The sequence below is a fragment of the Balearica regulorum genome, chromosome 8, assembly GCF_011004875.1.
Source record: "Balearica regulorum gibbericeps isolate bBalReg1 chromosome 8, bBalReg1.pri, whole genome shotgun sequence".
Classification (NCBI taxonomy): Eukaryota; Metazoa; Chordata; class Aves; order Gruiformes; family Gruidae; genus Balearica; species Balearica regulorum.
This window is the reverse complement of record NC_046191.1, coordinates 32,913,936-32,929,563: the sequence shown is the minus strand read 5'-3', so window position 1 is coordinate 32,929,563 and position 15,628 is coordinate 32,913,936. Positions and strand designations below refer to the sequence as shown.

Genomic DNA, 15,628 nt, shown 5'->3' with positions numbered 1-15,628 from the left:
CCACTCGTCACCGTTCTCCACTTGGACATTGAGCCGTTGACCACAACTCTGAGTGCGACCATCCAGCCAATAGTAATGTAAAGATTCTAAGGCAACTGATAGAAAGCTCTTACATTAAAAATCAGCGTATTCCAGACGAATCTACAACTTCGTACAATCATTTGCTACATTGTCACATACCTGATGGTTGAATTTGCACCATAATAGTGGCTGCTGTTTGAGAGACAGGAACATGTGAAGGATTTGCTCTGGAGAAAGTATCCTCCATCTAAACTCCAGGAGCTATAAAGAACAGGCATACAGTTCTGAACAGCTAGCTTTGTTTGCCAAACTACATCAGTAATAATTATTAGGACAGAATAACATTGGGATGCATTGCTAATGAGCTACAGAGATTTTCACATAATTGTCACCACTTGGAGCTGGGGACAGCAATGCAAAATAGAACAAGTAGCTTCTGTATAAATCAGCAGGCAACAATTTCCAATGTAACATGAAAAGTAATTCATAATGCAAAGCAGAAGACAATAACATATTTGAGGCATTATTACTTTTTTTCTTAAGGAAAAGACAATGTCCTTGTATCTGCAAGTAAACACAGGGATAAAAATCCTTTCCTTTGCAAACAAGATTCAAGAATTAAGGGGGGGGGGGGGGGGGTGGAAATTACCATTGTGCATATCTTCAGGGCTGGACAGGCAGAGTTAAGACAGTAGAAAAAGAAGTTGTAAGTGAGGCTCTACTAGGCTTCTGGATGATGTCACAACATTTTGGCTGTCTCACAGATTTTGGAGCTTCTGGCACTGGCAATACTGTCTTCTGTAATCTATATGAACAGCTACTTTCAGAGGGACCTCAGATAAATCCTTCCAGAGGACCAAGACAACAGCCATGTAATCACGTAGAATTGATTTTACAGATATCACAATGTCTCTGTTAAAGATGACAATAAGGTTTCAAAACACTTATTTTGCATACAGTCAGTAATCATAGAAGTCTTGGAGATGGGAAGTATCTGTAAGTGCTTTAGACTTTATCAACTCAGAGTTGTTCACTATTACATAGTATTGGTGATTGTCATTCAACCATTGACAGTAACAACAAAACTTAGTAGTAGTAACAACAATAGAGAAGCGGTATTTGAGCCTTAAGGAAACAGAGTACTTCCTGCTGAAATTGTCAATGGTGAAATAACAATAGTAACACTTCAACAGTTATAGCACAAAAGGGCAGATTTAACAGTTATGCCCAGTGCTGGTTATTATTTGTCTTCAGACATACCAAGACAGCACCGAACCATTAAAAAATTTACATTGTGTCTCCTAAAACCTGAAAGAAAAACTCAAAAATTGGACATGCACTCATTATTGCTGTCACTATACATCTAAGGAAGCCCAAAATAAATCAAACCCAGAAAAGCCTTACATAACCTTGAGTTTTCCAGATTGGTGACCTCAAACTTCTGAAAAATCTTAAGAACACTACTCAAAGATCAGCTGTGACAACTTTAACCTGGTATTCTGTGATGCATCAGTAGAGCTACTACACCAGGACAGGGAGATCGGACTTGTTAAATTAGCACTTCCCCCTCCCCCGCCTTTGGATTTTGGGAATAATCCACTCACCTCTCAAAATAAGAAAACTATTTCAATTAAGTGGAGAGAATAATTTTCTTTGCCTCTGACCCTACTCCTACCAGAGTTGGGGCAACTCTTTCCTTCCTATAAAAACTATGGGATTTTTATAAGTACCCAGTGTTTGCAAAACTTTTGCCAACAGGAACTTCATTGGCAAGCAGTTTATTCCTCCTTGTCAACCTAATAATTTGTCTAGTTCAAATATTAGACATCTTTCAAACAGTTTTACCTACCAAGGAAGGTAAGGAGACCCGCTGAATGCAGGCAGGAAGAGCTACTACCCAAAGACAGAATTCACCAAGTCCTCAGTTCCTGATGGGCAGAGATTCCGTTTCCATCTCACTGTGTGTTTGGAGAATACCACAGATTGACATGAGGTCTGTCCAGGACACACACACACAGCAGCAACCCACTGAATCTCTCTCTTCAGCAAACTAATGGCAACACTGGCAATATCCCTCCCCCTGCCTCTTCTCTAAACCCCTAGTTCCATCACAGCCTACTCAAAACTCAAATGAAAAACACTGTATTTACACCCACACAGTGTTGAATGTCACCCACTGAAGTACTAAGGAAGTTTATATCACACCACAGCATGGCTTACAATAAGCCAACCTCAACTAAGTGCTATTACTTGCCCACAAAGGCAGTGACACCAACAGGTCTCACTCCCAGAATAAGAACTGCAAGGGAACAGCACACCACAGGAGCTCCCAAACTTTTCTCATGCTGCCCCTATTCCTTGTACAAACTCCACTTCAGTGGTGCTGGCAAACTCAGATCCCAGTACAAAATACCGCACTGCCCTTAAACTCATCCTCCTTGCTTTGCAACCTACTGCCATGCAGTTTCTCCACAGCCCTGTTCCTGAGTAAAAGTAACACCAAGGCTTGAAGCATTTCTCCCCCCCACCCAAAGGAACCTGAGGGAATCCTGAAGACAATGACCTCCTTCTTCAGGCTATACTAGGAGGACCATTCAACTTCTCCCAAATGGGAAAAGATTTCAGACAACTGATTTTTATACATTCAGCCTTTGCCTGAAAATTTTAATAGACACCCATAAATCCGAGAGTAAAGCCTGAGGCCAAAGACCTCAAGAAGAATGTGAAAGGGTAAGTGCAGGGTAACACGTTGGAGGAAAGTTATCAGGAAAGTCTGATGTCAGAAACCTGCTGGGAGGTGAAGAGGCAGTGATACCACTTACCTGTAGGTACAGAAAGGAAGGACAAAGCGGTGGCTTATATTGGGAAGGTCGGCCATGCAGCCACAGCAGTGCAATTAAAAATGGGAAAAGTTTCAGCTGAGCAGGGGTGGAGGTTTTATTGCTACACTTGGAGGACAATTTATTCTTCATCACTCACAAGCATCTTTATCATGGCAGAAGTGAATGTGCAAAGGAAAGCTTGTACTACTCCATTTCTGCACCCAGCTTTCCATCTCCCTTTATTATCCATTTGTATAACCACGATACTTTTTATATCAAGAAATATGAAAAATTTTAATTCCATTAATAGCCTAATGTTAATTTCTTATGTTCCTCATCTGGAAAAAACATTATTTCTTTTTCATTATAACTTCTAAAAAAAAAACCCCAAACTATCAAACCTGCAAAAACCAAAGTTCTCAGACCTTTCATATGACCTTCTGAACTTGTTCCAAGCTAGTATGTGGCTCAGCAGCCTAACTGTTCTTACGGGTAAAGCACTGCAAGTCTGTTAAATAAAGGAGAGCCCAGGTTATAAAGTTAAACATAATTACGTGCCTTTACTCTGTGATATAGTTGGAGCTTTAATCTCAAAAAAGAGGAGTGGGATCAAGGAAGAAAAGAGAAACTGCATTTCTAGTTCTCCTACATATTTACCGTGTGACCCTGGGTGGATGACTTAAGTTTGATATTATTTTCCCATCTGAACAAAGCAATATTAAGGTTTTTCCCTTTTCTCACAGAGGCAATATGTTGCCTATCTGATTTGTAAGAAACAGGGTTAGGAGACGCTCATATCAGAGATTTGTAGACATGCAGAGTATTAAAAGGCAAACATCATCCTGTGCACTAGGAAGTCCAGAGGTTATATATTCCCTCCATTTTTCTTGCAATTAAAATGAATTGCTGGAGTTTGGTCTATAAAATAGTCATTCACACTAAAGGAATGCTTGATTAAATTACACAGAGTCAGAGTTATTACTGGTATAATTCCATTAGCTTTACAGAATACTAGGGATGAATTTGTCCTCTTAGGCTTATTTTCCATTCCAAAATTCCTTAATGGCATAAATAAAAAGTAGAAAAGCTGGCCACAGATGTTAAATAAAGACATTCTGAGTCCAATCCCATTTCCACAGGATACAATGGGAGTTAGTTAGTAGGAGATCAGGACCCACAACACGCAACTATAAAAGCATTTGCTGATCTTCAGCTCCAATTCAAAATTTTCCTGTGCCAACTCTTTTTTAATTTGAGACTTTTTTTTTTTTCCTTCAGTTTTTCCATTGCACACAAGTCTGGCAAGAGATTTCTTTGTCAACAGCCCTTTTCACTATCTACAAAACTTCTGTGGCCATGTTTAGGCATTGAAAAACCACAATAGAAAAATTCCTGTCATCTGTTAAAGCATTGCACATGCTTACACACAAAGCCGAATCCAAAACAAAAGGCTTTTTCAAAATGGAGAGCTGAGCATACCAACACATGGTACAGCGGTGTCAGAATATGAAACCCATTAGAAATTCTTTCACTAGGTTATAAGTCTGGGCTATGCCCCAACCCTCAGGTTTGATACTAAAAACATATACTTGTTAATTATTACTGTTTTACCAAAATACCATTGCAGTAGTCATAACGCTACACTTAAATCAACCATCAAAGACCACAACGTGTTGGCATATCCAAATGCAGCATTAATACACAGCACTTTGGTAACAATGTAGTCCAGTAGAACATAGGAGGATTTTTAAATAACTTGAATTAAATAATTCGGATGTTCCTTGTGTGATATCAAGGACTCTTCCAAGACAGATTTTTGTATGGTTTTGGTGAATATACCCTCCTTGTCAACAGCTTGTTCCCTTATGGTGCTTAAAAAGCACTTGAGCTGTTTCGCTACTCAGTACTAACCAGGCAGTACTGCAAAGGGAATGACTGGGGCACTGCTCAGCATACATCATGCAACATAAATTAGGAAAACAATGGCGCTCAAACCCAAACCCACACCACCTTTAAATTGTAATTACCTATCAATAAACAGTGTATCTGGATCAGGACAGCTTTACACAAAGAGAAGCTCCTTGGAGCTGAGGTTCAACTCCTTGTAGAGTCCCTTTCACCTCACAGACCACTGTACCTCACAAAAACATCAAGAAGAATTTGTCTGTGGAGCAGCTACATATAAAGCTCTTTTTTGAAGAAAAAAAAAAAAAAGGTAATCAGTTGAGCAAATAAACAGACAACTTGAGGAACAAAAAAAGATAATAATCTCATGCTCATCATGTTAAACAGTCTTCAGAAAGAACACTAGGTAAATGAATTGGACACTGAAATACAAACCAAGCAATATTTTTCATCACATTTTTAAGAAAAGCTACTTCTCCATAGATTCAAAAACAGATGTTGAAGAACTGGTCACAACAGTATTTCTTGTATGTTCTTTTCAAGTGCCTAAACTTGGTCATCGTAAGACACCAGATCACCAGCAGTCTCCACTGCTACATCCATAAATTTCAAGACACTGGACAGTGGTGTGTCCTTCTAATTTCAAGAAGGACATAAATGGTTTTCAGAAATTTAGACAAAATGAAGTTTAAAATTATACATTCTCCACTTTCAAACAGCTTTATGACCTCACAAGTTATCCATCACACTAAAAAGCGAGGCCCCCTCTGGCTATGCAGGGAAGTTGGACTTCCATATAGAGACATGTAACAGGATACACCACTATATGTTTGCCAGCAGTTCTTTGTTGTACAGGTCAGCTCTCTGCAGGTTTAAGTTTCAGTTACTCTGCTGAATGAAATCTAACATTTGCCAAGGAAAGGGATCTCCTGTGGAAAGAGAGGGAATGGGGGAGGAGGCAAGGAAGCAAGAAGTCTGCAAGGGGAAAAAACATGAATCAAGCAGAGGAAGGTGGCAGTGGATTCGTTGCTAGCAAGGTATGTGCACAGCAAGGTGGTGGTACAGCAAAGAATGATTAAAAGAATCAGTATGTAACAGAAGCAAAGATCCTGGAGAGCCAGTGGAAACAAGAGCATCTGGGAAATGGGAAAAAAAGGAATGAAGAGGAGAAAACATGTAGAAGAAAAACTGAGTGAGGAAGAGAAAACATGTGGTATGAGAAAGACAAAACTAACTACTGAAACAAAGTATTTGAAAGTGGCCTGTGGTAAAAGCTAAGCATTGGAACTACCAGTGATATAAAAGCTGGAACTTGTTTCTACCAAGGATGCACAAGAACAAAGGACCATTCACACAAACCTGCAAACTAAAAGTGCAACATTCAAGATCAACTTCTTGCTTTCATGGTTGATGCATATACACAAGCTCTCTGAAAAAGTGAACTATCAATTCTGATAGTGGATCACTTTGGTGAGCAGAAAGGGAAGATGTATAAAGTGTGATTGTGAAGAGAAAATAAAACCAAAATGCTTCCAACCCATCGTGTTGATTTTCTGCCTGCTCCAAGGAGAACAAGCTCCAAGGAGAACTACTAGCTTGATTTTCCAAAAGGATATAAAAAGAGTTCTAGTCTCTACACTTGACCAAAATCTTTTCCTTCTTGCTTACTTCTGTGCCCTGATGCTTTTTAAGTCCCTCATATGTTTTTTTCCATAAAATAAAAAAACAGTAAGGGGGGTGGGGGGAAGTGACACCAAAGGTGAAAGCAGTAAGGTAGATAAACAGACCCTTTTGTGATAGGACACTCTGATACCACAATGGTGGAGTCTTTATAAGAAAAAAAAAATAGAAAACCTACACAAACTTATCAATAACAAAACAGAAAAATTTGCAAAGACAAGTTTTTCTCTAATTTTCCAAGCATTTGGTTTGAAGTATTTATAACAATAGCAAACACATATCTTGTGGGCAGAAGTATCTATGACTGCGGGAAATAGTGGTATCTCTTTTCATTTGATTACATCCCTGCAAAAATTGAACTCTTAAGAATTAACTTCTGAAATATCATATTCTGAGATATTCCACAGAAACTAGAACCATAAAGGTAGTGTTCAAGGGCTTTTCCTCACTCTTTAATTCCCCCCCCCCCCTTATTTTTCTAGAAGAAGAGAGTTTTTAATGCATGGTACAGCACATATCACCAGCCTGGGGCATCCCATTCCTACTTCCTCTTCAAGTCACCAGAAGATATTTGACAAGGCAAGAGGAAGAAAGCCAGAGAAAAGGGATAGGAAGGGAATAGAAAACAGATGCTGAAAGAGAGGAACGCACAACATACAGCAGAAAGAAAAAAGGTAGAATGAGGGATAGGAATAAGAACCCAAACCAAAAAACACATCATGTCAAGCTTCTGGATCATTTCAGTGCAAGTTTGTGAATGTAAACATAGGACAAGAAGACCAGAGGAAAAGTGCAACTGTATTATGTATGTTTGTAAGTGTATTCCCTAGAAGGGCATCGAAAAAAACGTTAGTAGCTTCGTTCCTAGTATACGTGTGCTCTATTAGCACAGAAGGTCACTGAAGCTACTCCAGCTCGTATTAGAATTAGGAGTACTTGATCCCCTAAACTACTCTTTGGTGCATACGGTGCACTTATCGTCCACTTCAGTTTACCCTGAAGGCATCTGGAAGGTGCTGGTATTTGTCTGCACGCACACAGGGAGGGGGCTCAGAAGACGCTACTCGCCAGTCACGGCAGCGGCGAACCCAGCTAAGCTGTGACAGAAATACGGACGGTCCGAGCCCCTGGAAGAGCAGGAAGCCCAACCTTTAGTAACAACCAGCCCCGAGCAGGACCTCCTCTGCTGTCCTCCCCGGGCTTTCCTTCCCGCCCCCGAGCCCACCTCAGCGTGTGCCGCCCTTCGGAGGCGGCGGAGCCCGCCTGGATCCTCCAGAGAGAAATCCCTACCTGGATCGTGGAAAGGCACCAACGCGAAGTTGTAAAGGGGTCTCTTGGGTCTTTTTAGCGACGTTTCCAGGATCTTGGATGCCCCCTCGATAACTTGCACCAGGTCGTCGTACATGGAGCCGGTCACATCAAACACGAACGCCAGGGTGGAGGCACCCTCCGGCACCGCCTCACCGCCGGGCTCCCTCTCGGCGCCGGGCTCGGGCACAGCGCGGGGGCACAGGGCGAGCAGGAGCAGCAGCCCCACGCCCAGCCCCACTCCCCACGCTCCGCTGCCCCCGCGGAAAGCCATGTTCCCCGGCAGCCTGCGCAGCTCCCGCGGCGGCCGAGACAGGCACTTGCGATGCGACGCCCCGCCCGGAGGAGCGCAGAGACCGGCGCCCACCGCCCGCTCCGCTGCGCTCCCCTCAGCGCGGAGGGCAGGAAGCGCCGCAGCTTTTGTCTACGCGCGGCTGCGGCCCCGCTCCGCCTTTCTTATCGGGCAGGGCTGGGGCAGCGCCGCCCCGAGGGAGAAGGCTGAGCCCCGTCCATGCCGCGGGGTGCGGGAGCTGCTGCCGGCGCGGCTGGAGCTGCCGCCTCAGGAACCCCGGCTGCGGACTGAGGCGGCGCCCGGCCCGGCCCCGCCTCCCGTGGCCCGCCGCGGCCCCTGCCCTCACCTCAGGGCCCTCTCCCGCGGCGCCGTTAGTGGGGCCGGGGCCGCCCCTCACACCTGGCCGCCTTCTCCCGCTCCGCTCCGCCCCGAGCTGCCCGCCCCGGCCCCGACGGCCGCCGAGCCCCGCGGGGGACCCTCCGGGGCGGGAACGGGGCGCCGGAGGGCGAGATACAGACCTGCCCGTCACGGACCGGGGTCTGCGCCCACACCTGCTGGGGAGGTGAGGACGGCCGTGCAGACCCGAGCTCATCCCTAGGAGGGTAGATGAGCATATTTATCGTTTTATTATTACAAACGCTTGATACGAGACTGAAATCGCTCCTACATGCACTGCTGCCCTGGTTGTCCTCTCGCTTCGATTACACCTCCACAACAACTACCTGAAACCCAGAGGCCAGACCTTGCTGAGGCCCCTTCCAGCCTCAGTGTTCCTCTGCTCCGATGAAAGTATTCTTACAGCGACTGTAAAAGTGGGTAGAAAAGACCCCAAAATGTGATCAGGACCATGGCTCCAGGCACCGGCACAAGAAAAAGACTGGACAACAAAGAAAAGAAAGCAAGTGGCCAGAGTGGTGGTTTAACCTCGCTGAGGCGATGGAAGAGATTAAAGGCTTTATATTTCAGAGCTCCTCAGTTGTTTAAGGATGCAGCTGCGTCCCAGCAGGCACATAAATACCTTTGAAAATCCGATCCTAGGTGGCCGACCCAACGCCACTGAAAGGGACTGGGGGGAGAGCTAGGAGCCAAACCCGCGTTGCTCCAGCTCACCTCAGGCTCCCTTCCCATCGGCTGTACCACAGCATTGTCAACACCAAGTGGGAGGGAAATCCCATCCTTTGTTTGCAGTGGGACGAGGCACACGGCATTTGGTGCAGCTTGGAAAGGTAGACCATGAAGCAGAATTTACCTCATTAGTTTCCCTCCTCATTTTACTAATCTTAAAATTGGTGTTAAAACTCAAAACCATTGTATTGTGACTGGAAAATTAATCATGTAGAAAGATTGCTTATCCTAATCAAGTTATAAGCCTGGAATTGAATTATAAAAAACAGATGTTTACATTCTTTCTCCCCTTCAGCACTGATGTCATGAGAAGGAAGCACATAACCAGAGCTGTGCGAAGCATTCGCAATAAAACCCCAAACCATGGAAAACTTGCCTCATCTGTAACTCTGCTAGCAGAAAACTCGTACCAGGTTTGTCAAAAATATTCACAAATCTTTTAAGTAGAGATGTGTTCAAGCCATAAAATAGGAATATGGATTTTGAACACCCTAGAGACTGGCAGCACAAGAAAGCCATCGTGTTTTCTGTCTTAAACTATTTCTCATTTAGATGTAAACAAGCAAGAACAAAGCTAGTGCCTCTATGAAAAAATAACCCTCTTGGACACATTGTGCTGCATCTCTAAAAAAAATGTCATTTTAACATGGGTTTTAAGGTACAACATAAAGAAAAATCTTAATTTTGTAACAGTGGAAACTGATATTTATTTTGGTTGCCTAACACTTTCCACTATAAAATGTCCTTGAAGCTTGGAAGCTCTAACGCTATTATTCACAGCAGGCCTTTGAAATTTGCAGGAAGCAAACCCTGTAGCAAGAGGAACGATTTTTTTTTCCTTCTCCAATGAAATTATTTTCATAGTTTGCCAAAGAATCATCTATTAAAAAAAAATTAAAAAAATCACTATGTTCCTTCTGACATGCTCTACAGTGAAGTTTTGACAGCATGCCAGACTAATAACTAAGCACAAACACTCCGAGGTCAGGCCCATGCCACTGTCAAAGCACACTGTAGCAGAAACACCTGGAGATGATCAGGACGGGGGCCAAGGGGAGGGAAGGGGAGATGGGTTGGGGTACACCAGGGGGGAGAGGTCCCCCCATCTCCACGCAGACCCAGCTTTGCCGCAGCAGGCTACCACCTTCACGATTTTCAAGAGTCTCAGCATCTCTTTTGTATGCACAGATATTACAGTTGTCTATGAGGCTTGCTTCCTAATTTTGAGCATTTCTGACTTAACCTTGATAGTCTTTTCCTGCCTGTTTTGGGGTTGGAATTTGACATTTTGTTTATACAATTTGGGATCACAGAAGAATTCAACAGATGTGGAGTTGATTGTCTAATTCCTTCCCAGCACACTCTCATACTGCCACTCTGAGTGTGAGCAAAGCAGTACCCGTCTGGACTAGATGACCTTTAAAGGTCCCTTCCAACCCAAACTATTCTAAAATTCTATGACTATTTATTCTGGATAGTTGTAAATTATTAGGTGAGGTAAAGAGTTAAGTCATTTAACTCCTTCTATCTTCCTAGCTTGTCTCAAATATAAAAAGCATTAAACTTGTATGCTGTGGGAACAATATCCTAGTTTAGAAGGTTGGGAAGGACATAAAGTACTTTTCAGCCTTTGGGCTTGTGTCTGAATCTGCTCCATTTTGTCATTTGCAGCTAAAACTTACTACTATCCAACAGCTGCTAATGATGAAAGAGCTGCCCGTTTGATTCTCCTTCATAGTAAACAAGCATCCACTGCAAAAACTGAAGTTTCCATCTGAAGGAGAATATCAAAATGATTGTTTTTAAAGCTGATGCTACTCTCTAATTACAGAGCAAACTGCTGATACCAAAACAGATTCTCCTCCTGGGATCCCATGGACCACTCTCAGCAGGCTGCAGCTAACAGAGCTCTTTCTCACGACACCTCTTTTCTGCTCAGCAAGTTCTGCACGTATACCAGATACTCTGAGCTGTTTTGTCACAGGCATTCGACAGTATTTTTTTCCTCTGGAACTCCATACACATCTCAAGCTTTTATTCCCTCTCCTCCTCAAAGTCCTGTCCCTCCTTTTTTCTTTTCTTTGTTTCAACTTGATTCATTGTTGTAGAAAAGGAGGGAATCATTGCTGTTTGTTCTGGGCATCTGGCTTTGGCTCTCGCTGTGAGAAGGGTATGTATTGTATAGTGAGATCTCTCCAGTTTGCAGACAGTGTTTTCTTAGCCAGTCTTTAGTCTTGTCTTTGTATTTTATGTATATAGACACTCTAGTCCTGCATATGAGAGGTACAAGCTTGTATTTATCAAAGCCATTCACCACTCTCAAACTGAAAATAATGTTTTGGATCTCAAATTCTGTGCTTTGAAGTAGTGTGCTGGCAGAACCTATGCTGCTGTTGGGAAGGAAGGGGCCATCCTAGAAGAGGAATGTTACCATGGGAAATAGCAGGTATGCTGAGGAGCCTGAAACCAGGTAAGGCAGCTCACTAGGGCTCCTGCTAACAGATGTGCAAAAAGACAGACAAGCAAGCAGAAAAGAGAAAGCACTGATAGATTAATCATCGGTTATATGTGCCAAAATCTTCACATTCACCTACAAAGACCATGAAGAGACCAGCACTCCTTCTCAGGGGAGATTTTGTCATGTGAATGCCATTATATGGTGACATTCAAACTCCAAAGTGATTGAGTAAACACTGACCTTTTTCCAGGCAGTGACTTCTATGTTTTTAGCCATGCAGCTGGTCTCACATTTAGACAGTATGCTTTTAGTACTCATCTTTCCTCTCTGTGGAAAGATATAGTTAAAAGCTCTTCTGCAGACAGAACAAGATAGCCTTGATACCAAATAATCTTGATGCCTCTTAGTGGTTTAGTCACAGAAGATTCACATCTTCCCGTGAGATACATTACCTTTGCCAACAATCCAAAACCTATGGCTTAGTATAAAAATGACATGTATGTAACTTTTGTTTGACTCCTGGCTTCTGAATCTTCAGAGGGGTCATATATTGTAAGTTTTCTCCAAAATCCATATGACTAGAAACAACCCGCTTACAGTAAGAAAACAAACCCTGGGATTCTAGCATGATCACCTCTCTGTAGGGACTGACACTGTTATTAGCTAATCCAGATTCTGAAAAATCATGAGTTTCTGATCTCCACTTTTCCAAAAGCTTTGTTGGAACCTGAAATCAAGCTAAGGCCAGTATTTCCTACTCCTACCCTTCAGGTATCAGCGTAAAGAGATAAGCTGGACCCAGAATTGTATTTTAAACTGTTCAAACCTATGACGTCTGCCTGAATTCTGGTCATCCAGTATCTTATGGTTACTGCTGCTTTTTTAAACTCAGTTTGCATCATGAGCCCAGCGATGCTGGAATTTTTCATGGCTTTGGCAATTAATGCTTTACAGCAAATTCAGAGCAAACAGGTGAATGCTGGTGATTCTATGTGTTCTGCAAACACTTCTAGATGACAGACAGCTATTAATGTAAAAGCTGTAAAAATGAGATTTTTTTTTAAGATGTAAAGAATTGAAAAGACTCTAGAAGTCACACAGAGATAATCTTTTGCCATTTTCAATATCTCCTTTGTCTGCTCCACAGAAGTTTGCTTAAATATAAATGTCAGTTTGATTCACAGTTCAACATGTTTCAGAATATCACATAATAGTGAAAAAGAGCTAGACACAAGCAGTAAGTAGCTGTAGCAACTAGAGTAGTTTGTTTAATAAACCATGTGCCTGAGCCAAGAGACCGTTTCACCCTGCTAAAGCACTGAATCATCCGCAAGATGAAATCACTTTGCTTTTGGTTATAAAACATTTGTTTTATGAAACAGGTCATCCTGTGATCATGACATAGAAGTAAAAGTCAAGAGCCAAAGGTTTTCTTTCTGGCTTAGAAGCTGCCTTTATTAATACAATTATGTATCAAGACCAGGACCAAGTTAGGACCGTCTGTGCTACTTCCTTGCTCACTTGGAAAAAAAAAAGAGCAGATAAAATGATGGATGGAGAAACACAATAATCCAAGTATGGGGCCTGTACCTACTGGACAAGGCACTTTTGATCTCTTTATCAATTGTTACTGTCTGCATTATAGCCTTAGCACTTTGGAGCACAAAGTACAAACGTGTTTCTCATCAGCATATCCCTACAAAATCTGCATGCTCCATAACCTTGAGCTCCGTAGTTCCCATCATACAAATGAGGAATGAAAGCAGGCAAGGACTAAACGTCTTGCTGAAAGTCACACAGGAAATCCATAGCAGAAATAGTGAGGACCACAGACCTACATTTCGCCTTGCTTCAGATCATCATTCTCCGTTCTCTGTACCTCAAGATTCTTTGGCACTAAAGGGGAATTACGCATCTCTTTCTGCCCTGAATGTTTGTAGGGAAGGAAACACCAGCAAAATGCAAAACACCTAGTATTTGCTGTAGAGATAACCTTGAAAGTGAAAATAGTCTGTATTTCAGTAAATTTTTTCCATTGCAAAGTTTCATAAGTTTTGCTAGTCTCTTCAAAAGGTTTTATAGCTTAGTTTCTACCACCAACTAAATTTTTCCGTATTATTTGCAAGATGTTTTGTTGGCATTCTCTTGCCCCAAAAGAACTTGTACTCACAACCACTTCTGGTTTTTAATTGCAGTCCAAATGTGGCCAGCTTTAGAAACATCTACACCATGTCTGAACAGCTACTAAGGAATATACTGCTTTTTCATCTGTATCAAAGTGCTATTTCAAGATATTAAATATCTAATAAGCAAGCTAATGTATTTCCTTATGAAAACAATGGGACTAGTATCATACACTGAAAGCGAAAGAACTATGCCGTAAAGGTCATTTTTCAAGCCCAGTTCCATGAAGATCGGTAAATCTTCTGCTTGAATTTTGAATTATCTGCACGCACGAAAATACATGCTAAGTCTCCACAGGTCAGAACTATTTTTGCCCACAGTCACGTAACCAGGCAAACTTGACTTGTGGCCATACGTTAAATATGGTGCATGAGGCAGTGTGGGCTTCATCACACTGAAAAGGTCAGTATTTCCACTGGCTGTAGATGTCCACATCCAGCCTAAGCACCTTAAGCTCCTTTTCCAGTCCATGGAGATCAGATCGATACAGTGAAGAGCAGCTAGGCCTTCATTTATTGATAGCAAAGAAAGTCAGAGCTGACCAGTTCAGATAGAGACATCTACGCAGCAGATGATACCTACATCTAGCCTGCAGGTGATGATGCCACCTATACAATAACAGTTCTATGCAACTGTGTGTGTCCTACTGTTTTACTTACAGATCACTTCTGAGTTCTAATCGAAACTTTTGAGACAGGATTTTATAAAGGATTTCAGTATTGTTACCTGAAGGTCCCTTTTGAAATAACTTTTCCAAGAGTTTTCCAAGTTAGGTTGTTTCACTGAAATTATAGGAGAAAGCAGAGACCACCCCAACAGACATATGCAACATCATACAGTAGAGATCTCCCGTATCAATGAGGAGAATCACCAAGTCAGTCCTTTGATTCCTCCAAGAAATATCCATCTGTGTGCATTAAACTGCACCCATAACCTTTCCATCAAATTACATGTATAGAAAATGGGATGCATAGATGTGACGAAATGGATAAGACCATGTTACAACACATTTACTGCTTTCCCTTCTTGATTAATTGCCTGTTGGATATAGGAATTTCTGCAAAACTCCTGCAGAACTATTATAGAGGTATTAAAAAAATTTTATCATTGACAATGATTGTATTCTCAAGAATTTCACGATATTCTATTGCCCAAGTCAGGATTTTCAAGAGAGTTTACAAAAAGAATTAGGCTGTATTAGGAAAATAACTGTAGCAGTTTTCGTTGAGCTTCAAGAACACTATCTCCCTCTACTGGTAAGTCAGAATGAAATGTTTTGAAAATAGATTACCAAAAGTATGGATTTTTACTCTTATTTTTAACAGCAAATATAATATGAAACTATTTTTTCACAGTTCAGGTTGAAAACAACCTTAAAATATAAGCAGAATTTCACAGAAACACACAGAGACACCATCCCTATATCCAAATGTTTTGTACATAACATTTAGACAAGTCTTTTCTACAGGAAAGGTTTTCTGTAAAGTAAGTTTAGTTGCACAGAGATTCTAGCGATATGAGAGTTCAAAAATCAAGTGTACTTTTTACATTTTGGAAAAAAAAAACCCTATTTCTTTAGAGCATATTTTTTCAAAACCAGCCCAGAAATGATACATTTGTTTAATTAATTCAACCAGAGAAAATCTAGCATCTGTTAGTAGTCTTACATTGTGTCATTAATATTTTTGAGTTATTTTACTTTTTTTCCTTTTGAAACTCTGAAAATCTACACAACTTCCATCACTTTATGCAAACAATGACTTTCAGGATGAAGAACTATTGTTGACTACCTTAATATTAGAAGCAAGTCATATACATTGAAGAAGCATCTTA

The 15,628-nt window shown here is 41.7% G+C and overlaps 1 protein-coding gene across 1 annotated transcript in view; it reads right to left on the bottom strand.

Moving 5' to 3' along the window:
- Positions 1-8,347, bottom strand: part of HMCN1 (hemicentin 1) — a 206,021-nt gene extending 197,674 nt beyond the window's left edge. Inside the window, exon 1 of the mRNA XM_075760556.1 lies at positions 7,719-8,347. Coding sequence (XP_075616671.1) covers positions 7,719-8,010 — 292 coding nt within the window. The 5' untranslated portion in view covers positions 8,011-8,347. The remainder of the gene's footprint in view (positions 1-7,718) is intronic.
- Positions 8,348-15,628: the final 7,281 nt, after the last annotated feature.